This window comes from Cryptomeria japonica, chromosome 10, assembly GCF_030272615.1.
Source record: "Cryptomeria japonica chromosome 10, Sugi_1.0, whole genome shotgun sequence".
NCBI lineage: Eukaryota > Viridiplantae > Streptophyta > Pinopsida > Cupressales > Cupressaceae > Cryptomeria > Cryptomeria japonica.
Window position 1 is genome coordinate 525,583,518 of NC_081414.1, and position 23,061 is coordinate 525,606,578.

The following is a 23,061-nucleotide window of genomic DNA, read 5'->3' on the forward strand; positions in this document are numbered from 1 at the left end:
GATTGATGTATAAAAATTTATTTCTCTTGATGAATTTGGAAAAACTAGGTTGTTGTTTCTTCAATGTGATGTTACGATAGAGGTTCTTTCTTCTCAGAATAAGGGGATTAGTCATGCATGAGTGATCAATGGTTTCCTTTGATTTGTTTGGATTCAGTTGATTCTTATTTGAAAATTTTCAATCTTACTTTATCAGAGTGAAGGTTTAGATGCCCCTTCACGACAAAGCGTGTCAAATGATATGGATAAAAGCTTCCCGATCTAGAAACTGGATTTGACAATTTGAAAATTTTAAACAAGTGTTTTGAGATAAAAATCCATAAGATGGTAAAGGATTATGTTGACACTGATGATGAGATTTCCGGATTATGATAGGAGAGACATCTTCTATTGTGCGATTCGTTTAAGATTCTGACAACGTTCGTTTTTGTCACAAATTTGGCTTGAGAAATAGTTTTAATGGTTTGTTTGTCACTCTGTTGTGATGAAAAATTATTTTTTGATGAAAAAGGCTTCTAAAAATGTTTTTGAAATTTCAAAATTTTTCTCGGTTTTTGCTCTCTGTTTTTCTGTTTTTGATCACACGCTAGAACAGAGTCTACATGCGCTACCTAAATTTCTCGATGCGCTAAAAGAATAAGCACACACGCTAGGCTGCCCCCGAACACGCGCTAAAGTTTGGACTGTTGTAAAAATTGTTGTCTAACTGTTGAAAAACCTATGTGCTTTTCTAGGCCTGTCACGCGCTATCTGTTTGACTGTATGCGCTAATTTTTGGTTTCCACGCGCTAAGTTGTTGCTTCAACGCGCTAAAGTTTGGACTGTTTAAAAATTGTTGTCTAACTGTTGAAAAACCTATGTGCTATTCTGGGCCTGTCACGCGCTATCTGTTTGACTGTATGCGCTAATGTTTAGTTTCTACGTGCTAAGATGTAGCTTCCATGCGCTAGTCTCTTTTTCGGATGCGCTAAAGGACTTGACACTGTTTTTGCCTTAAGATGAAACGCTACTGTTTTGAACTAACGCACTAATTTGAAGTTTGGATGCGCTAACAGAAGTAGCCCACGTGCTAAAAGATTTCTCTGATGCGCTAAACTGCGCTGATTTTTCCTTTTGGTTGATTTCTTGTGGATTTTGAATTTTGTTGTGAAATTTTCAAATGTGATGGATGATTTTCTGAAGTAATAAATGCAAGGATGGCACAAAAAGTACAACCATTTTGCCTAATCTAACAAAAAGTGTATGTTCTTGCGAGGATGTGTTCAAATCCCCAATGTTTTAACAGGTTTGGATACAAATAACACACTTCAGAAAGACTCTTTAGTCAAGGGTCATAAATAACATCATAGCTCACTAGTCTCGATACTCCGTCAGCTCAAACAACCGTGTCACCCCCTAGAGGGCACCCGTTTTTTTGCCTTTTGCCAGAAATTAACTCAAAGTGAATCGCTTCACAGTTGAGTAGTTATCTTGGGAGATATATGGTGAGTAATCTTGGGGGCGGATTCTTCCCCACCCTTGCACTATGATGTTATAAATGTCTGGTTACTAACTCGGCTCAAAGTTTCTATTTCTATGGTTCGTAATCAGGCTTCCCGTTCGGCCGTCAGTGATAAACTCCCTCAGGAGGCTTCCCAACCTTTAGAACAAAGGCTTTACGTATCTCGAGGATACTGGGGGAAGGCTAATCATTGCGCGCAACCGTTGAAAAGGATTTTTATATGTCTACAGGTTGTTTTGAAAAATAATACTATTTAATAATATCTTACCTCGATTTTTGAAAATGGTTGGTAAGGTTTATTATTAATTTTATTATTTTTAATTTTGGTGTGATGAGGTATGGTTTGAGGATTAAATTTAAATATAGATTTTTGATATGGCTCGGGGGTTCTTTGACTGGAGAAGTTATTGAAGTTTTAGAATTGGATTTTGGATGGATTTTTCTGTGAACGTTTGAAGATTGAAGTTGAGCATTTGGATTTTATTGTTGCCGGATTTTGGGATTGTTTGGTGACTTCGATTTTCATGGACCTTTCTTCAATTCACTAGGTCAGTGGTTTTGGTCCCTCTTATGCATTTGTTTTCTGAAAAGATTGTTTGTTAAAGATTGTTTGTTGGGTGATGAAGGGAAAAAATTTTGTATTAAGAAAATGATGTATTTAATATTTTAGATTGGTTTATTTGTTTTCGGGAGTTCTGGATTTTGTTTTGCCATGAATGTTTTTTGTGTTCGATTGTCTTATTTCATTGCCAGTAGAAGGTTGGGTTGCTTTTTCCGTGAAGAGTTGTGTTGTTGGATTATGGCATTCTGTATTGTTTCCCGTGACTGTGATTTTGTTATCTTCCTAAGATTCCTTTCTGTGTAATGCTTCATGTTTCTAGGATTTTCAATCCTTTGTTTGCCAACAATGCACTCTTCATCTACCGTGAGTTTTTGGTCGGTTAAAATTTGGGCTTTTATGTTGTTTCCTTGAGGTTGTGCTTGTAATGTCGTAATTTCATTATGTTTGGAGTCAGAATTTGTTCCTAGGATTTTTTAGACTTGGTCATAATTTTTGCATTTGAGTTTGAGACGATCTTATCTCTCTGTGGTATATGCAATAAATTGTTAAACATATGTGCTACTTATTTGATTGAATGCACCAGATTGTTGGTTAATTGTGCTATATTGTTTTCCTTATGTGTCGTTATGTTCATTGTATGCGCTGCAAAATATTTTGCATGCACCATTCTTTGCATCATATGTGCCACATTGTTCATTGTAAGCGTTATTTAGTTTGACAAAAGCGCTAACCTATCAGTTAAATGTGATATAGAATACTTTGTATGTGCCAGTGTTTCCTGTGAATGCACTAGCTAATTCAAAATATGTGTTGTTTTGTGGTTTTCTGTTCTGGTTACTTCTGTGTCAATTTTCTAAGTTTCTATTCTTCACTAGAGGCTTGATTTTGATTGCTTCAGTGAATTCCTGTGATTGGGCTTTTCCCAACTTTTTATTATTATGGATTTGTAATGTTGAAATATTTGATGATATTATGATTTTCGGGAAAGATTGGTTATTTGCAGAGTTCATTGGAATTATTATTATATCGGTTATGTTTTGTATTATGTTTCCTGGGAATCAATTTTTGATTATTTGGAATCTTATTTTGGATGAATTGCATTGTTGAGACTATCGGTTCCACATTATGGAATTAGTATATGATGTTGGTATTAACATATGGATTTATTATGATTTGGTTCAATTTGGATAAGGAACCTTTGGATGGTTGTCTTTATGAGATTCTTGAGACTCCATGTGTATTTATTGCATTGATGTTTTACCCTAGGTTTAGGAACAAGTTAGGGGGAGTGGCTTCCAAGTGGGTGTCGGGGCCCTTAAGTGGTTGTCAAGGAATCTCATTGGAAGTTTTATGTAATCAAGTTATAATATTAATTAAATTAATATAGGGGTTGGGTAGATGTCACATTAAATAAGATAATTTGTGATGCCCCACTCATGGCCTAGCGTGCTAGTACAGGTGTAGGATGAGATTGGGAAGGCCTAGAATGGCAAGACTATGCTCCCTTGTCTTCTCGAAAGGTTGAGATGGTTCTACATGGGTCTCACTTGGGCGTTGGGGTCGAGAGAGACTGCCAGGAAAACCCTTGAGATGGGTGCCAGGGTCTAACCACTAGGGAAATCCTTGTTGATAGCTTGTGATGATACTCTTTCCCTACATGTGTCCTACTACCTTAGCCTTGATTTGATGGTTGCCTCTGGTGGGTTTTTGGTGATTTATAATTAAGCCTTATTAAGTTATTGTTCATTTCTTTGGTGTTGGTCTTGTGGAGAGTTAGTCTTTTGTTATGTTCCTTGGAGGTTAGGTGTCAACCTAGGTCTGGAGTGTGTGTGTGGGACCCTTGTGTCATTCTTCGGAGCACAGGGGGTGGACCTTTTTGGTTCCACATGGTTAGGCGGTTTGATGCCTTCTTCCATTGGGATTCTTCTTCATTGGATGCTTGTGTGCATACTATGGATTCTTCATCTTTTTAGTTTATGCTTGGATTCTTGGAGCAGATATGTCCTATGTTCTTGGTTGAGAGACTTGATTATTTCATGTATCTTAGCTATCTGTCTTGTAGCTAGGCATTATGAATATGTATAATGGAAAATTTCCTTGGGAAGAATATAATATGTAATTTGGATGGTTGTTCTCATGGTTAGAGGTTATGATACTTGGTTGGAATTAAATGATGGATTCTTGTAATGACATATTGAAATATTTGTAATATGAGAATATGATATATGCTTATATAGATGCCTTTATTAAGAAATTGAATGCTTATGTTTAGAATTTATGGTGTAATTTATGGTGTAATCTAGTTGTTGGAAGTATGATTAGGAACATTTGGATTTGGTGCATTAAAATGAACCTAGTAATTATATGACTTGGAATCATGAGTAAATGATAATGTGGATTATGGTTATTTTCCTTTGTATATTAATTGAATTGAAGGTTAGAATTAATGAAGGATTAATGTGGTAGAATGAATGGATAGTGTATATCTTGATCTTATGTTAAGTTAAGTAGTGATGTTGGAATACCCTAGGGAATGTGTGTCTTTTGATGTTAATTTATGTAATGTATGTTATTTCGGCTTTGCGTATTTATGCTTATATGATCATGTGTAGTTAATGTATATGTGGTAATTGTTCTTTTAAAAAAAAAAAATTATCCCTATTTTTCTTAGTTTAATGGTTAGTTTCTCTAGGGTATTTTGGTGGGCATTACAAAAATCTTGAGCATGAGCTTTGTAGCCAAGGCCATATGAACTTTCATTTTCTTTGACTTGAAGTGGTTCCAATATGCCTTGTTCATAGAGGCCTAACCCTTTTCCTTGATATTTCATTTTTTCACAAATTCTTTTTTCAATAGGATACTTATTATTTTGGAAACAAGATGTGAGTCCATTTTGAGGGGGATGTGAGGTGGAAGGAATTGTAAGCTCATGGAGGAAACCATAGTGGATGAAGGTGGAAGAGACAAATTGATAGGTATGGGATTTACAAATAGCTTGGATAGGGATGATGGTATCTTGTGTAGGATTGGGATCATGTGGGGGATTAGGAGGAATATTAGTATCTTGAGATGGATTGGGATCATGACATGTAGATACAGGAATACTTTGATCATGACTTGGGATAGGATCATGTGGTGGAGTGTGAGGGATTATTGTATCTTGAGATGGAAGGGGATCATGCAATGGGATGTAGAGGATACTTTCCTCTTGAAATGTAATGGGATTATGAGATGGAGTGATTTTATCTTGACATGGAGGGGAATCATTGTATTGGATAGATGGGATGTTTTTATCTTGATGAGGAATGAGATCCTGAAAGGGAGTAGGAGGGGTAATTGGATTTTGAGATTGAAGGGGATCATGGGATGGAGTGGAGGGTAGACTTGGATTTTGAGATGGAATGATTTCATGAGATGGGGGGATGCTTTGATCTTGAGCTGGAGAGGAATTTATGCTAGCATGCTCTGGAACAATCTCTTGCCTTGGTTGGGGTTGTGGGGATGGTCTGATGGAGGAGGATATGGATTCTTCAACTTGGGTGGGTGAAGGGATTGAGGTTCTTCTTGGTTTGGAGGGGATGAAATTGCACCCTTGTCAATTAGGTCCTAAATGTAATGCTTTAACCTTAGGCACTTTCTAGTGGCATGACCTTGGATACGATGGTAATCACAATACTCATTCTCATTGTACCATTGAGGTTTTGGTATATTTTCATCAAAGGGACGGGTCATAGGAAAGATCACTGCATCAACTTGGACCAACTTTTTAAAGACCACCTCTATGGGCTCAGCAAGTGAGGTGTACTCTTAACAAGAGTCTTGATTAGGAATGAAGATGGTGTTACGGGGTTGGGTTTGATATTGCAGATTGGTTTGGGTGTTGGATTAGTTGTTTCTGTTGGGTGGAATAGATGAAGATATGGTTGATGGATTGGAGGTTGTACGATTAACTTGGTAAGCAGCTGGGGGATTATAAGGGATATTTGGATTAGGGGGAGGATTAAGATTAGATGGAAGATTAGGATTGTGGTTTGGAGGACTGTAGTATAAGGGAATTGGATTATGAGTGGAGGTGTTGTAGAAAGACGAGGATTGCGATGTATAAGTTTTCTTGCAAGTCCCTTTCTTTAGGTCGTTGATCATGTGGATGGGGTTAGATGGGAGGGGTATGTTTGTGAGGGATAAGATGGGGATATGAATGAGGGATAAGATGGATTTCCCTTATCAAAGGTAGAGGAAGGATAAGGAATGTGAGATGGATTGGGATTGGATATAATTGGTTGAGGTTTATATTGGTTACTAATGATCTCTATTTTGATAGTGTTATATTTGGCACATGAAGGGATGATAGAAATGAGAGGAGAGGCCTCCATTTATAGATTTTTCATGAGGGAAATCAAGGGCCAATATTTAATATCAAAATGGAGGGTTAGAATTTAATGGAAGTATGGTCCCAAATTTGGAGGCTTAGCCTTGTGACAAGTGTCACAAGGAGAAGTGAGGTGCAAGGGTAAGTGTGTTCACACATGTGTGAGCACGCATGGGGAAGCTCATGAAAATGACATGTGTAAGAGGTAAGGTGGCTATGAGGTGACTTGTGAGTCACATGTTGAAAAGGTAGAGGGCTAGTGAAAGTGACATGTATATGCCATGTGTACGAGGTAGGTGACTCTATTGGGAAGAGCATTCTCACACATGTGTGAGTACCCATGGTCAAAGAGTGACATGGAGACTTAAAATGACTTGTGCATGCAAGTCATTTAAGAGGGTGTCACATGTGGACTCGGGTAGGTGTAAGGAATTAAATAATAGAAAAAATGTTAATGAGGTTAGGAATCAAGGGGATTAGCTTAATGAAGGGGGATTACAAGGCGGGTTTGTAGGAATCACCATATTAATTTAATTAATTGTGAATTAAGTTAATTAATTGGGATTAGGAGGGAGATTGAGATATTGCCTAAGGTTGAGTTTGATTTATAAACTTTATAGAAAATGCGACATATAATTAATTAATAAATTAATTATAAGGATGGAAGAGGGGAATTAACTAAATGTGTTTTAATTAATTTGGGGATAATAAAGGGCTAATATGATCAATAAGATTAATCATCCGATGTGGGCTAATTAATTAAATATTAATTTAATTAATTTTATGTGTCTACACAAAATATGACAAAAATCATTAAGTCTAATTTTTATTTTATTTTTCTAATAATGAGCTTCCATTGAAATTTCTATTATATTTACTGGTGCATAACCTTTCATAAATATATGTCGAAGGGTCAAATTTGATAGTGATGAGATTGTCAAGTTAATATTTTGTAACAATTTTCATTTATATTTTTTAGATTAAAATGTTGTAATTCAATTGATAGAGCATAATTGGTAAGGGTGATGGCATGTTCATAAATGTAATATTAGGGATGAGGTCAAGATCACACCCCATATGACTTGGGAATGGATACCCTAAAGTCCTTCACTTTTAACCAAAAAATATTAACATAAGCTTGTACTCCCATATGAAATAACAAAATGAATTCATAAACGACTCCACAAAGGATCAAGTATTTTTATTATGATCTGATGTGAATTTTGAATACCCAAAATTTTACCTATATTTTACAGTAAAAGTGAGTAAAAGTGACTAAAGAAGGCCATACCCAAAATTTTACCTATATTTTACAGTAAAAGTGACTAAAGAAGGCCATACAGCCATACAGCCATCAAAGTTAGGCGTCAATACCCAACTCGGTTTCCCACTTTCAAGAGATGCCTATAAAAAACCATCTGCAATGTCAAATTCCAGCCCGAAACATGGCTAGAAGTGGCCAACCTATCACCTGTTAAATATTTTAAATTTGATAGAAGAAGTCTCTTATTTGTTGAAGCCAACGATGGGATGGCAAGGGTTTGAATTTTTTAGCTTTTTGTTCTCCAAATTACAGGTTTGTCTCGAAAAGATATCGACGAAGCTCCCCATCTTTGCATTGTACATTAATCAACGCGTGTTGGCGAAGCAATAGATTTTTCCACGCTTAAATTGGGCAAAAAGAGTTAAATTTTGAACTACCTAAACCATTAGGTAGTAAATCATTGTTTTGGTGCTAAACTAATGCAAATTTGAGACCTGAGAAGCTTAAATTTGAGTTTATTGGCGAGCTGAAATTTGTAGAATTGCGTTACAATTTTGTCAGAAATGGCAACACGAAATCGAACGGTATTGTTTAAGAAGTACAGGGATGCATTGCGCGACGTTAAAAAGCCTTCATCGTCTTCGGAAGCGTCGACGTCGACATCTGGATATGGTGGGAGAGGCCCTGTTATTCAGTTGTCAACTGCCCCTTTTTTGCAACAGCAGGCTCATATTTATACACCCCTCAGCACAGATGATGCGGATACAAACAGGTCAGTACTCCTTTTATAATTCTATGACCTTTGGGAGAAAAATGCTAGGGTTTCGTTATAATTTGCTTTGGGGTTTGAGCGTAGCTCTTTCTTTACTTCAAATTTGACTCCTTGCTAGATTGCAAATTGCAGCAAAAAACCTTACAACAGTAGTAAGAATACAAGTAAAATCTCATTGAAAGACAAACGGCTGTTGAATGCCGTATCCGCAATATTGACATACCAGGAATTAGAGAGTAATTCATCAGTTTTATTGGCAAAAAGTTTTTTCTTTTTTTCCAAAGGATAATAGCCCATATCTGGCACCAGGATCCCTGCTAACCCGATGGCTTCTATCCCCTAATGGGTTAAAAACATTAAGTCATCTGCTTTGTTCTGAATGCAGAATGTTCAGATGATAAGGACCAAAATTAAACACAATCAAATCGACAAAGACCAAAAAATACAATAAAATTAAATGTGATAGCTGTCAATATAACTGCTGCCACATGTTTTTTCAATTCCCTTATCTTTGAATCTATTTCACAAACATCTCATACGTAGCAGCGGGGTTTTGATTACTGTTTTTAAAGAGCGAGTTAGTGAATAAGTCCTGATTATTTTGAATTAATGTTATTTGTTCATATAGAATTAGAGCTATTTGACAATGACCAATTAGATTCAACAAGATTCAACATTATTTAAGCAATAATGTAGAAAGTGATGCTTGCTTGGGATAAGGCAGGTATAGGTCACTACCAAGGTTTTTGTACTTATTTTGTCCTTCAAAAAAAGCTTGGAGTTGCTGTGAGGATTTTGTGATAATGGGGTTGAAATACAGTTTGTTGTTTTTAACATTTTCATTGCTTTTATTTCACATTGTTATTGATGTACCAATTGAGTTTCAAATTGTGGCTAATGATTAGGAGGGTAATGAAGAGGCCTTTGCAATGAAACAAGTGGAAATGACTTTTAATGACTTTTCTGCCGAAACAATTTGTAGGACCTTTGAATGTGTGTTCAACTTTACTTGTGTAAAAGATCGTCTATGGGCATTAGCAAATTAACAAAATAAGCTGGACCCAAGGTTTGAATTCTATTAAAGTGTGAGAATTTCACAGGATTTAGTCAAACTTATCTTGATTAATTTTGCATCTAGTTTCTCAAATTTCAATAAACTCAATATCCTAGGTTCAGAAAGTATTATGTAAAAATGCAATATTCTGTTGTTTCTCATTTCTCTAGAACAATCATCTGCTTCTCTGAATTCAAGATACTTTGCAGTGCTACTGATCAGATGTTCTGTGTTGGAAGAAAATTGTGTTTTCCAAATGTTGTTTGATTATCTATTCCTCAAAATAGTTAGATTGAATTTAAGGAAATTGCATGACAGAAACCTTCAAGGAACAGCAAACTTCTCCCTGTTTTAATTCAAGTGTAAGTGGATCTCCAATCACGTGTATTAAATGGCAATAGGTCATTTCATTTTGATTCTTTATAGCTAATGTCCTCTTGGAAGGGAGTTGTCTGCCTTTTTAAAAGCATAGGATTCACTAATGGTTACCATACATGCCTTCTAACATTTGGACTCTTTCCCACCTGACAAAATTGTCTTTCCCCCTTCACCCGGAACATGCATTTAGACTTTTGGATTGTATCGTCTGTGTTTAGGACTTAATTTGCTAAAATGTTAAGCTCATGAAATTTTATGGGGAAATGGCATGGAGGGAGTGGCATGCGAAAACAAAGTATTTGAAAAGAAATGATGCTACAAGTAATACTAAAACTAAAGAAAATCCAAGATTACTATGAAAACGGAAAAAAATGTTGCACATGAAGACAGCTTTATTTTGTGTGAAAAGGTTTTGTAAGAGGTAAAAAATCCTCCAGAATTCTTGAATTGCCAAAAGGTCTTGTTTTATGTGGATGACAATTAGATTTTTATGGAGGGCTGGTTTCATTCAAGATCTTATCTGCGAGAGGATCTTAGTTCTGTCATTTATATTCTTACGACCCAATACTTTGATCGTCAGCTCTCTGGGATGTGGGCTTATTCATTGTAAAGGTAGATTTCTTTTATTCTAATATTAACTACTGTTATTTAGGGCATATACCATCATTTACACTAATCAAAGATTGAGACTGATATATTCTGTAGGTTGATGATCCATCCACTAGAGAAAGTAATAAATCTCAGGGATGAAAACCCAATATTAAGTCAATCAACATTGAGACTTTTCAGTAGCACAAGGCAGTATATGGATCATGCCTTCATTTACTGTCAATATACTGGTGAACGTCCTCTAAATCCTTGATCCTTATATTTTGTTTCCAAAAACAACTCCTAAAGTATAAACAAGCTTATAGCCATCTACAAACTTTATCAAATTTATTTAAAGTAGTGTGTTAGGCTTTTTCTTTTTCTTTTTACTATTCTTAGTTTTAAAGTCATCATCAAATATTTTTCTAAACTTTTCTATATAAATGTAATGTCCCTTTTGGGAATATTACTGTATTTTACCCTTAAACCACTATTTCAATTAGAATAAGAAATAAAGAACATTTAAGAATACAAATTTACCAATAGACATGCCTTCTATAAGAGAAAACCTGGTCTAGGTCCTGCATGTAATGTTAGTCACCGGACATTGACATTAAATCATAAGCCATAATATCATATATCATACTAATCATTAGTAAACATTATGATATCCATAAATATCATTCATATTGAAATCCAAATAAGCAATAGCCATTTCAATGTGGATTCCTTTAATAGTTTCAGTAGGAATTCATTGAAATGTTTGCAAACTGTAGTCTCAAGGGGAGATTCCTTGTATCGCGAGAGCATGGGTAGGTCTTAGTCCATCCATTGTGGGTTGGCGTATTTGAGGGGAAACCTCAAGCCCAAGGGCACTTTTTCACCCCCTAGTCCATGATATCCATTGCGAGTGGGTGTACTTGGAGAATTCCCCAAGTCCAAGGGCATTCCCTCGTATGGTAGGATCATAAGCAGACTCCATCCCTCAATTCACCTTGGAGGCACTCTTTCTTCCTTGATCAAGCCTAGGAGCACTAACGAGCCTCCCAGCCCATGAGTGCTCCATCTTGGGGTGGTGTATTTGAGAAGAGCACAAGACTACCCTTTCCACCAAGTCTCGGAGCACACATATGCCTCCTGGCCCACAAGCGCTCCATGTTGGGGTGGCATACTAGATGAAAGATAGGTTGGGTCTTCACCTCTCGTGAACTTGAAAAGTTGATTGGCCTTCCTGTTTTGCAAGCTGTTCCTCTAAATTCAGAATGTAATGCCCCCTTTCAGGGTTACCTTATATTTTTCCCACAGGGAATTAGAGTAGCACATATCTGAATCTGATCTGTTCGCCTTTATATGTATTCTGATCTTCTTCGATCTCCTGCTGCCTTCCTTCTTGGAGTGGTCAGCTTGCTGTATAAATATTCCCCCCATCGTGGGTGAGGAGTCATGTCCTTCCCTCAACCGTGGGTGAGGAGTCCTGCCTATTGGTAAAGACACAGCCTTCTTTGCAAGAGGCACCCCTTCACGTTAATCTTTTTATTAATTGCTGGAGCCTCGTGTGGAGTCACACCTTATTGGTGTTTAACTAATGTTTAATCTGGGCACAGATTGATATATAGATCGTTTGAGTTATTATGTGAGGTCGCTGACCCTAGTGTTATCATACAGAGGACGTTCCTTAGTGAGTTTGCTTCTTGTGAATCCAACCTTTGTAGCCTAGGTGGATTACTTTCTCTTGCTATTGGTTGGGTTTCAGAAACTTGTGAAGTCTTGATACAAGACAATTTTCTGGGTAACAATAATATATATTTATATCAAAGTCTGATTTCATATCATCAGATCCGTCTGCTATTTCTGATCTGTCTTCCTCCTATTCCATGCTTCCTCTTCCTTGATATGTTGATCATTTTATATCCCCTCAAGAGGAAACGGAGAGTTATGTCCTTTAGTTCGGCCCTCATTTGCTAGTATTTTAATTTTCTTATTTATTTATTCGTTTGTTTATTTATTTATTTTTCTATAGTCGGCCCTAACCAATGTTTAACCTAGGTCGGCTTCTATCAGAATTTTTTACCTCGGTCTTTTAAATTTCTATTATATATAACTGTGTTTTCAATGCTTAGGGCTGTATTCTGCTTCTATTTTGGCATGGGCATGACACAGAATGCACTATCATATGAATCTTCCATTATATGTTTATAATAAAAGAGCACTTGGATTACTTACAAGGTCAGCAATTTCTGCAAATATCTTTATTGTATGAACACATGTTTAGATCTATACTTCTACTAATTATCAGCATCATTTCTTAAGTTGTATTGCTGCTAATATTAATTTCCAGTTCTGATCATTATTCTTTCTCAGCTTATTTTATTCATCATTCCGTTTTGATCCTTTATGGATTGTTGTTGAATGATTGATATTTGTATGAATGATTGATTGATTGAATGAATTCCTTTGATTGTATGATCTGAGGTATTGGTGAGTGATGATTAAGTGATTGTTGATTAGATGATTGATGAGTGATGATGTAATGAATGCTCGTTTGATATATTGGTGAATGATGATTGAATGAATGCTGCTTTGATAGAATGATTTGCTTATTGATTTTTGCTTGATTTGGTAATTGATGAATGCTTTGTGAATTCAAGAGTGATGATTGATAAGTGATCCTTGAATGCTTGGAATGATTTCTCCTTTATGGTTTATTGGTGAAAGGGTCACCACCTTTCATAAGAATTGAGTCACCAGCCTCTATTGCTACCTTTTGAGAATAATAAATTATTTTCAAATGGATCTCTCTTGGATATCCTCCTCAAATGAAACCTTCTCCCCCTTATATCTTTTAATGTGAGGGAGAGTTACACATCTTCATAATGGCTGCCCTTTGCAAGGGTCACATCCATTCACAATTACCACCCTTTTAAAGAGTACGACCCTTCATAATTTCTACCCTTTGAAAGAGTCGCAACCTTTCACAATTAACCACCCTTTCAAAGAGTACATATAAATTTTTTTATTATTATTAATAATTAAATCCTATTTCAAAAAGGGGATATTACAATGAATTTACGATTAATGATTAAGAAAGCTTCCCAAAATTTGGACAAGCATCTTTACCATTTATGGACTCATCGTATAATGTAGGTTCATGTTAGATGTTAATGTTTTCACGGCCGTTGTTTATGGTTGCTGTATGATAGGTAGTGCAAACTGCAGCACTGTAATTCTCTGCAAAGCAATGAATGAACTCAGATAACTTCTTCCAAACTTGTCTTTTTCCTTATGCTAGAATTGTATTCTTTGTGCGTCTGACTTCAACTCTATTGATTTTCTAATATTCTTATTTTCATGCTTTTGGTAACATAACTGAAGATTTTTATATTGTTAAAACTTAAATGTACTACAGACCCATTTATTACTCACTGCTATAAATTTCTATATACTTTCATCTTTCAGAACCTTTCTAGCATTGGTCATTCATTATAAATCCAACTATATTCAGATGAACATGTCTGCATTCATCATATTCTTTAATGGATGGTAATATAGCAGAATATAAACAGGAGGGTCAAAATTTGATAAAATATCCACATACGATAATTTCTATGCACCATGCAATACACCAATTTCTATGAATGATAACTTCACAATATGAATATATGATACATAGTTGAAAGTAGTGCTCAAATACAGAAAACAACAAACCTCTATCTGAACTACAATAACATCTTTCATTCCTTCTTTCTGCAACTTCCACTCCTTCTGCTCCTGAATATGGAGAATGCATTTAATTCTCATGCCAAATTATATTTATTCTGTGGACATTGTCCAGTTAAACTTCTACAAAATTCTACTTATGTTTATTTTTGTATATTCTGCTCATACAATCTTTGTATTAAGACTTTCTACTATCTTCTAGAGTAGCTATTTTCTGCAGGTCTTCAAAGAATTTTGCTTACTATCTTCTATAATTTACCTTTTGGTATTGGTCAACTTGTTTTCTGTTTGTGGTATTTCAGTCTACTGCTTAGTTTTTGCTTCTGCAAATCTGCAACATCTGCTTTGCAGATCTGTGATGTTTTATTCAGTCAGTATTTCTCGATATTCACAATTTGTTCTGAAATACTCTTCCTCATAAGTCATCCTGTTTCCACGCATGCTGATCATCATCGGCTTCATTTTCTTTTCTTCACTGTTTTCTAGTAATTATGGTTGTTGCTTTCTTGCTGCTTGTTATGTGCATGTCTTTGATCACCTCCTTTAATTCTAAAACAGGTGACTTTGTAGTTGGTGCCATCGAAGACCAGTGCGTGGGAGTGTCTTTTAAAGGATTTGAGTATCTATTAGGCTAGATCAGATGGAAGATGCCAGTAGGAATGTAATTGATACAATGCATAAATATTCTATGTAATATGTATTTATGCACCTATGTGTGCACATGCATGTGTGTGTGGAATACCCTCAGAAACATATAATATCAGTGTTTCTCCGAGTGTGCACACGCATGCATGCACATGTGTGTGTGGGTGTGGTTGCATACAATGTGTGCATGCCTCTGCGTGTGTGAGCTTGCATGTGTTTGTGTGTGTGTGTGCACATGCATACGTGCATGTGTGTGGCTGTCTCTGTCTGTCTGCATGTGTGCATGTGTGTGGCTGTCTCTGTCTGTCTGCATGTGTGCATGTGTGAACACCCCCAGCAACAAATAATATCAGTATTTCTTGAGCTTTGGAAATGGAAAATCAAAATTTAAATACACAAGTTTAAAAAATTAAAAAAACTAAAAGAAGATGAATTTGCAATGACAATTCATTGTTCCAATAATCCATTTGATAATCATAAAATGATTTTCATGATTTTGGTTCTAAGGTTTAGATTACATGGTACAGGGTTTTAATCAACCACATCACTGTAAGCAAATTATTCTATAAGTACAATCATAGATGGTTGTTCAAGCATAAAACTGAAATTGATTTGCCTTTCATAGAATATGGAGCATGATCAGGCAATGAATAAAATATAAGCCCCCTCCCCCCCAATGCCTTTCTCATTTCTGTCTCACCAAAGGGTTAGGTTTTGTTGAAAAGATTATCATTAAATTCATATGCTCATGAAGATAAACTATTGAGCAAATTCACTTCACTCCTTGTACTGCTGTCTTTTTCCAAACATGAGAATGCAACTGAAAATTCACCCACCCTTAGCCTCACTTCACTCCCCATGATAATAATCTGTACCCATTTGTAAAAGTATACCTGCTTATACCACTTATGGGTGGAAGATTAAGCAAATTAGTTCATGAAAAACATTTTTTTTGTTGCTTTATGCAAAGCAAGTTGGGATGGTCGAGGGACCCCGTGGATGCCAGGTTGCCCTGTAGGTGTTTTATTTTTGTCGGGTTCTGGCGCCCATGTTTTTTGAAGAAATTTGGGGACAGGGAGGAGATGTTCATGGGGCGTTCTTAAAAACCCCAAGGACGTGTCCCTGGGTTGCACTGTATAATGTGGAAAATTATTTTTTGTACTTTCAAAATTATGAGTATCCATTGACCATGCAATTTAAGTTTCAGAGTGTTACTTGTCTCGTGAACCAGGAGGAGGCTAGTTTCAAGATAGGATTTTTCTTAATTGCCTTCTTTATTTAATTTATAATTTATAGGGTCTATCACCTGTTCTGTATGGGATACCCTAGTCCAGTGTATGTTAGAGCCATAGTTTTGAAACTTGGAGAGGCAGTCATGGGGAATAATTGCCAAATTAGTCGAGTCTGCAAAAAAATCAGAAACAAGTTAACAACAGCAAGATAACTAAAAGTAAAATAATAGAAATAAGATTTTTTTATGCTATATTTTTGCCTGAGATTTTTCATCGAGTCCAAGTCTAATTCAAACATTGCCTTGCCAATACTCGTTAAGTCTGAGGCACAACCCTATAATCCCCTTTTTCAGATAGCCCCATGATCAGGTACACTTGTCCATTTTACCATGCCATTAGAGTTTGCTGTTGCATCTTACACATGTTTTCATGGCAGTTTCAAGTTTGTACACAATTTTCTTTGTCTGCTAGCACAGGTTTCCAGCTAATTAATTTGCTTATAATCTTATGAAAGTTGCAATATCACCACTTGTCTTTCTTATGCTTATGGTTGACATCTTGATTATTCTTACAGTTTTAGTTGTTCTTTTTACGGAAATCAATTTGCTATCCTCGTGCCTTTGGATTTCCCAAAGTCGGCCATTATCTTAATCCACCAGAAGTGATTGTCGATTTAGCTGCCAATTTTTAAATGCCATGGAATCAATTTTTTATTATTGATGTGATATGATGCTGATGCATCGATATACTATGGTAGTAGGTGGATGACAAGAAGATTATTCATTACTCATCATAATAAGAAATTAAATGAAAACCCCTTAAGTATCTGGCACATGCAAGAATGGATGTTTGATAATCTTTCTTCAGCACAGGTGGTCTCCTCCTTTGACAGCTAGAATTTCAACAATCAATAAGGTACAAAAACAGAAGTGAGACAATTCTTTTTCTCAAGCAACATGGGAAGCAATCCACTGGGTACAAAAACAGTTGCCAAGACACTTTCTTTTGATCAATCTGTTTTTGTTTTAAATCATACTTATCCACTTTGTTGGAAAAGATTTAGGTATTGTCTGTTAATCTAGTTCAAATTCTTTTTGGAGGTAATATCTTCTGTTTGCTTTTTGAATACTTTTAGAAGTTTAAAAAAAATCAAAGCATTTCCTGTCTTTTCTTCTCTAGATATGAAATTTTATCTTTCCAAATCCTTACTTTTCTGATCACCATTGAACAGGTTCTTAATTTGTTATTGGAAGTAGTTTGCTTAGCCTGTACAAAAAGTATAGATTCCTGCACTTAAAATAGCAGTGTTTTGTTTATATCAAACTCACATTTTTCCTTTGGTGTTGGAGCTGGTGTGGTATCCATGTACTGATGAAATTCTTTTATGTTTTGAAAACTAGTATGTTAACCCCTAATTGCGTGTGTATTTCATAGAGGAGATGCTGTAACTATTGGCCTACCGCCAGCATGGGTGGATATATCAGAAGAGATAGCAACTAACATGCAACGGGCACGTAGTAAAATTGCTGTGCTGGCAAAGTCTTATGCTAAGGCATTGATGCCAACATTTGGGGACACGACAGCAGATCAGCATGCAATTGAAGAACTGACCCAAGAGATAACACGCTTGCTGAAAAGAAGTGAGCAGATGCTACAAAAGCTTTCAGGGCGAAGCCTATCTGAGGATGCAAATGTTCAGAAGAATGTTCAGGTGTGTCTTTTAGCTAACACGATACGACTGTTAATATATGTGAGTAATGATTAAGAGATTAAATTAATGAAGTATAAACAAGGTCCTATTCAAAGACATCGATATGGGGAATTTCATTATCATTGTACTTACCATTGTACTTACTTACCAATCAAATGGATGTATTCTACATGCAGAGATCTCTTGCCACTGATCTTCAGGCACTTTCAATGGAGTTTCGTAAACAACAAAATGCTTATCTACAGCGCTTACGGCAGCAAAAAGATGTATGGTGCCATTCACTTCTTCCTGTTAGGATGCATGTCTAGTTGAAAATTGGTTTGTGGCAAAGAAAAGAGTTAAATATATTCATTATTATGAGACATCTCTTGTGGTTGCATAGATTGAAATTTTTATTTCATAAATCAATATACAGCTGATTGGATAATGGCATCGTATACTGAATGGGTTTATTGAAAAATATTTTTTGTGTAGGGATCAGATGAAGTTGACATGGGCATGAATCTGAATGATCCAAAAACTAGATATGAGGATGATGAATCTTTTGACTCGGTAAAGAGGTTTTTTTTTTTTTTTTTTCATTATTTTTAAAGACTTGACTAAGTTTTGGAATTTTGACAGTTTGAATAAATGTTGTTCTCATTGCCCTCAAGATATGCCTATATTATGAAATGATGTATCACTTTCTGAGCTTTGGTTACAAATTTTTCCAGTCTTTCAGTACACAGCAGCTAGCCAGGATGAAGAAAACAGAAGTACTAACAGCTGAAAGGGAAAGGGAAATTCTTCAGGTGATACGACTTTGATTTCACTCTTTCCAATTGTATTTGCGGCAGATATTAGTTCTGTGGTAACTGTTGTGTTGCTTTTCTATCAGAGACTAAATTATCTATTTGGTCTTGGTATCCCAATCAGATTGTTGAATCAGTAAATCAGCTGCAGCAAATAATGAAAGACCTATCGACTCTTGTCATTGATCAGGTAGTAACATTTCCTGCAAATTTGAAGTAACACTTGCTAATGGGTAACAGTTGAATGAAGTTATGAATAATGATACTTCATAAGATAATTTTAGACATTTACTGGACCACTCCTAAATGTTACATGTGCCGTTGTCTTGACTCTTCACTATGTATATTTGGTTTTTATAGTAGCTGACATGTGGCGCACATAATCTGGGAATAACCTTCTATTGACTTCTTAGGTTTTTCATTCCTGTAAGGTCAGCCTAATGAGGGGCTTATGTGTTGCCTTAATCTAATTATGGCTTCTTAAATATGGAATAAGACTAAATCTGAAATAATCATCGTGGAATTCTCCTCTTGAATCGTTGTATTTAGAGGTCAACCTCTCAAAGTGGCACAGCTATCTTATTTTGATATGTCAGCATTTTTGCATTTTGGACATTCGTATATATAGTTCTTATGCTCTATTTTGCTTTTATTTTGTGGATTGCTATTCACATTACTGTTCTCTTTGGATCTCTATTATTTCACCTGCATAATACAGAAATATAATCAGAGATACCCAATATGAGTGAACACACACAAGCTACTATTGTTTGAGGTTATTTTTGTTCTTCCCCTTTGAGGTTGCTTGCTAGAACAAATGTCAATTGTCTCTGCATTGAAGGGTTAAAACGTTTATGTTTCTCCCATCTCTGGACATCATTGTCTGCATTCATTCTCTTCCCTTATTCCCTATTTTGCATTAAATTTAACTTCTACTTCTAGAGAGTAAGGCACAGTGCCTATATCCTTTTTACTAAATATCAATGTTATTACTGTGTACAATGTATGTTAATAAGTAATGGTACATTACTGATTACGACATTTCATAGGGGAAGGGTCAGGGGTATTTTTTCCTGGTTTGTTGGGGTTTGTATTGATTTTTAAAAAAAGAGCATTAAAATATAAGTTATATCATGATCTATGAAGGAAAATCTAAGTTACTGGGTTCGGCCCCCTAGACCCCTGGTACTGGTCCGGTACAGTCTGGGTTCGGGGTTCGGGTCTGGTTCGCCTGTGGTTCGAACAGGGTTCGTGTTTACAAGCCTGGTTCGAACCAGGGCGAACCCAAGAGGACCCAGGGTCGAACCCAAGAGGACCCAAGCCGAATGCAGGGGTTTGACAGCCTAAAAATGAATTTTTTTTTTGCAAAATTTAATTTTATTTGAATTCCACCACATAAAAAATTAAAATGACCCTATGTCTCAAGCCACACACCTATGCATCGTACAACCAAGAGAGAAGCACAAGTCTGTACGAAAGAACAAGTCAGAAAACACAATTCCCGTACAGGGGAATGCACCTTGATCAGAATTTTGATTTCTTTGGCCTTGTTCCTGACGTCTTAAAAAAGCAGAAAATTGATGCACGCCATGGAGTTCCGTGTGGGTTTGAAGGTTGACCCTGCGAGGGGCGCTGCCCCTCGACCCCGCAAGGGGCTCTGCCCCTTGACCCTGCTGGGGGTGCTGCCCCCAGACCCCCGCAAGGGGCGCTGCCCCTTGACCCCGTTGGGGGCGTTGCCCCAAACCCCCATTAGAGAATCCATTTAATGATCAAACTTTAAATTGTTGAAAGTTGAAACAATGATACTTGAATATTTTATCATTTTGATATTAAACTTGATGTATATGATGCTGTTATGGTATGATCATGATGCTATGATTACAAGTTTATGTTGGTTTTGTTGTTTATATGATGCTATGTGACATGCTAATCTTAATTCATGCTTATAGGCCGCATATATATATATATAATTTACATGTTTTTGTATTAACGAACCCAAACGAACCCAAACCCCTTTTCAAAATTTTGCCGTACCGGCGTACCGGGTTCTTCGAACCCGAACCGGTGCCCAACCCTGAACCGGTAACTTAGAGGAAAATGATCCAGAAATCTAACAAAGATATTACAAAACAATAGACATGCCAATAATTAAATTATGGTAAAAAAATGAACTCTCTGTAGGGAGCAGAAGAGTAGCTGGCCATAATTGTTTTATCGAGCCAACCTGCACACACATAAAACTCCGTTCAGAAATTTTAATGAACTTCATACATTCAAGACATGTCAGTCATTCTTTCAAAGTTTCAATAAAAGGGCACTTCAGGACCAACATTTAGGTGCCACCATGACAAGGGCACATAATATTTCTGCACACAGTTTTCTTTGAGAATTTTCTCAAGTTTTACCCTAGAGCTGTTGTTTGCCTGAAAAGTCAACTTGCACACTCATACATTTATTAATAATTTTGACCAAGCATGCAAACCATGAGTATTGTCTGTTGTGATGTGTGGTCTAGTCGCAAGCCATGGTGCCCTCATGTATGTGACTCGGGGTTCAAATCTCAGTGGGCTTAGAGTCCTACGTGTAGGTATGAGATGGAGGAGTTTGACCTCTTAGAGTTTTGCGCCCTCTCTCTTTAGAAAAGACATCCAACCAACTTTGTGAAGTTCCTTGATCTAATTAAAGAATGTTTATGCATCCCCTCACTAAAAGAAAAACAAGTATTCACCTAGAGCACAGATGCTATATTTGGACAAGACTAAGATGCATCATTCAGACTAAGAAAAAGACGTGATGGCATATGCCATACACATTCAGAAGCAAAATTCAGGCACTTTTATAATGAAGAGCCAGAAGGAGGCACAGCCCTGATAAACCTAATCTTTTCTCATACAGATGAATCTCTTAGCAAAAATACTTTTGCCATAAAAATCCTAAATACCTTTCTTGCATGCTACTTGCATATTTTGTTTGTGAATTTGGGGACACATTTTAGCAGGAAAATTAAGGCATCTAAAATTCTTTTTGTTTCTGATGAACGTCTTTTATGGTTGCAGGGAACTATAGTTGATCGAATTGATTACAATATTCAGAATGTTGCAGCCTCAGTTGATAAGGGTGTTAAAGAATTAGAGAAGGTTGGGACATATATATAGATATATAATATTTTGCTAGCTAGATCTGTTGGAATTATATGCCTCCATCGCTCTCTTGTTTGGTGATCTTGTCATTGTTTTCCATTTCAGTTACTCATTTGATTGGATGATTATTTTGAACTCTGACAGAACCATTCTTTTGTCTTGGGCATGCAGGCAGAGAGAACCCAGAAGCAGGGAGGCATGGTTATGTGTGCTACAGCACTTGTATTCATGTGCCTTTTCATGCTTTTCGTGTTTATCATCAAAGAAATATTCTTCTAATATTTGAAGTAGGATTTCCTGGTTCTTCACCAGTTACTACAGGCTGGTTTCTACTCGGTAATTTTATCCTGTTGAGAAATTTTTGACTGTAGGCATTGAGCATATGCAGGTTTCAAGTGTTGCATATATATGCCAAGTTGATCACGCTGTATGTAGTTGGAAGACTATTTATTGGTTTGTTTTATTGCCTCCTCCCACCTTCTTGATCTGTCAAACATGCAGTTCTAACCTACACTTAGAATTACTTGTTTCTACAAAATTGTATCTGGCTATGGCTTCTCTCAGAGGTGGATTTATGTAGATGGTTCACAGGTACTCTTGCATTCCTACGGTTATGTAGTATCAACAGGCGAATGGTATGCTTTTGCAAGCTTTGTATTACTTTTCCATCCTGTGACAGAGATTTATAACCAATAAAAAGGGCTTCAGCAGTAATCATCTCCATTCTCAAATCCTGAGAAGCAACCATTTTTTTCCAGAATATTAATAAAGAAATCATTTGGGCTAAACATTCGCACTTTGAAGAAGTCTTCGTAAATCTATAAATTGACATGGCATATATATACACACATTAATGTTGCATTTTATCCTTCTTCATGGTGGCAATACAGTGGAAATGCCCATGCATGTAAAGCTAGGTTGCTGGTTCCGGTTTGGGTTCCTGTTCGGGTTTGAAGAACCCGGTATGCCGGTACGGCAAAATTTTGAAAAGGGGTTTGGGTTTGTTTGGGTTCGTTAGTACAAAAACATGTAAATTATATATATATATATATTTTTTGATATTTGTGAAGCCTATAAGCATGAATTAAAATTTGCATGTCACATAGCGTCATATAAACAACAAAACAAGCATAAACTTGTAATCATACCATCATGATCATACCATAATTGATAATAGCATCATATACATCAAGTTTAATATCAAAATGACAAAATATTCAAGTATCATTGTTTCAACTTTCAACAATATAAACTTAAAGTTTAATCATCAAATGGATCATCTAATTCATCGTCCTCCTCCTCCTCCTCCTCATTGACATTGACATTAGATGAGCCAA

At 36.2% G+C, this 23,061-nt stretch overlaps 1 protein-coding gene across 1 annotated transcript; it reads left to right on the forward strand.

Moving 5' to 3' along the window:
• The first annotated feature begins 7,863 nt into the window (after positions 1-7,863).
• On the forward strand, positions 7,864-22,512 carry LOC131060807 (tlg2p-like protein a). The gene is made up of 8 exons (XM_057994221.2): positions 7,864-8,468; positions 17,517-17,793; positions 17,970-18,059; positions 18,268-18,345; positions 18,507-18,584; positions 18,709-18,774; positions 21,641-21,721; positions 21,896-22,512. The coding sequence occupies exons 1-8, from the start codon at positions 8,260-8,262 to the stop codon at positions 22,001-22,003; spliced, it is 987 nt and encodes a 328-aa protein (XP_057850204.1). The 5' UTR covers positions 7,864-8,259; the 3' UTR covers positions 22,004-22,512.
• Positions 22,513-23,061: the final 549 nt, after the last annotated feature.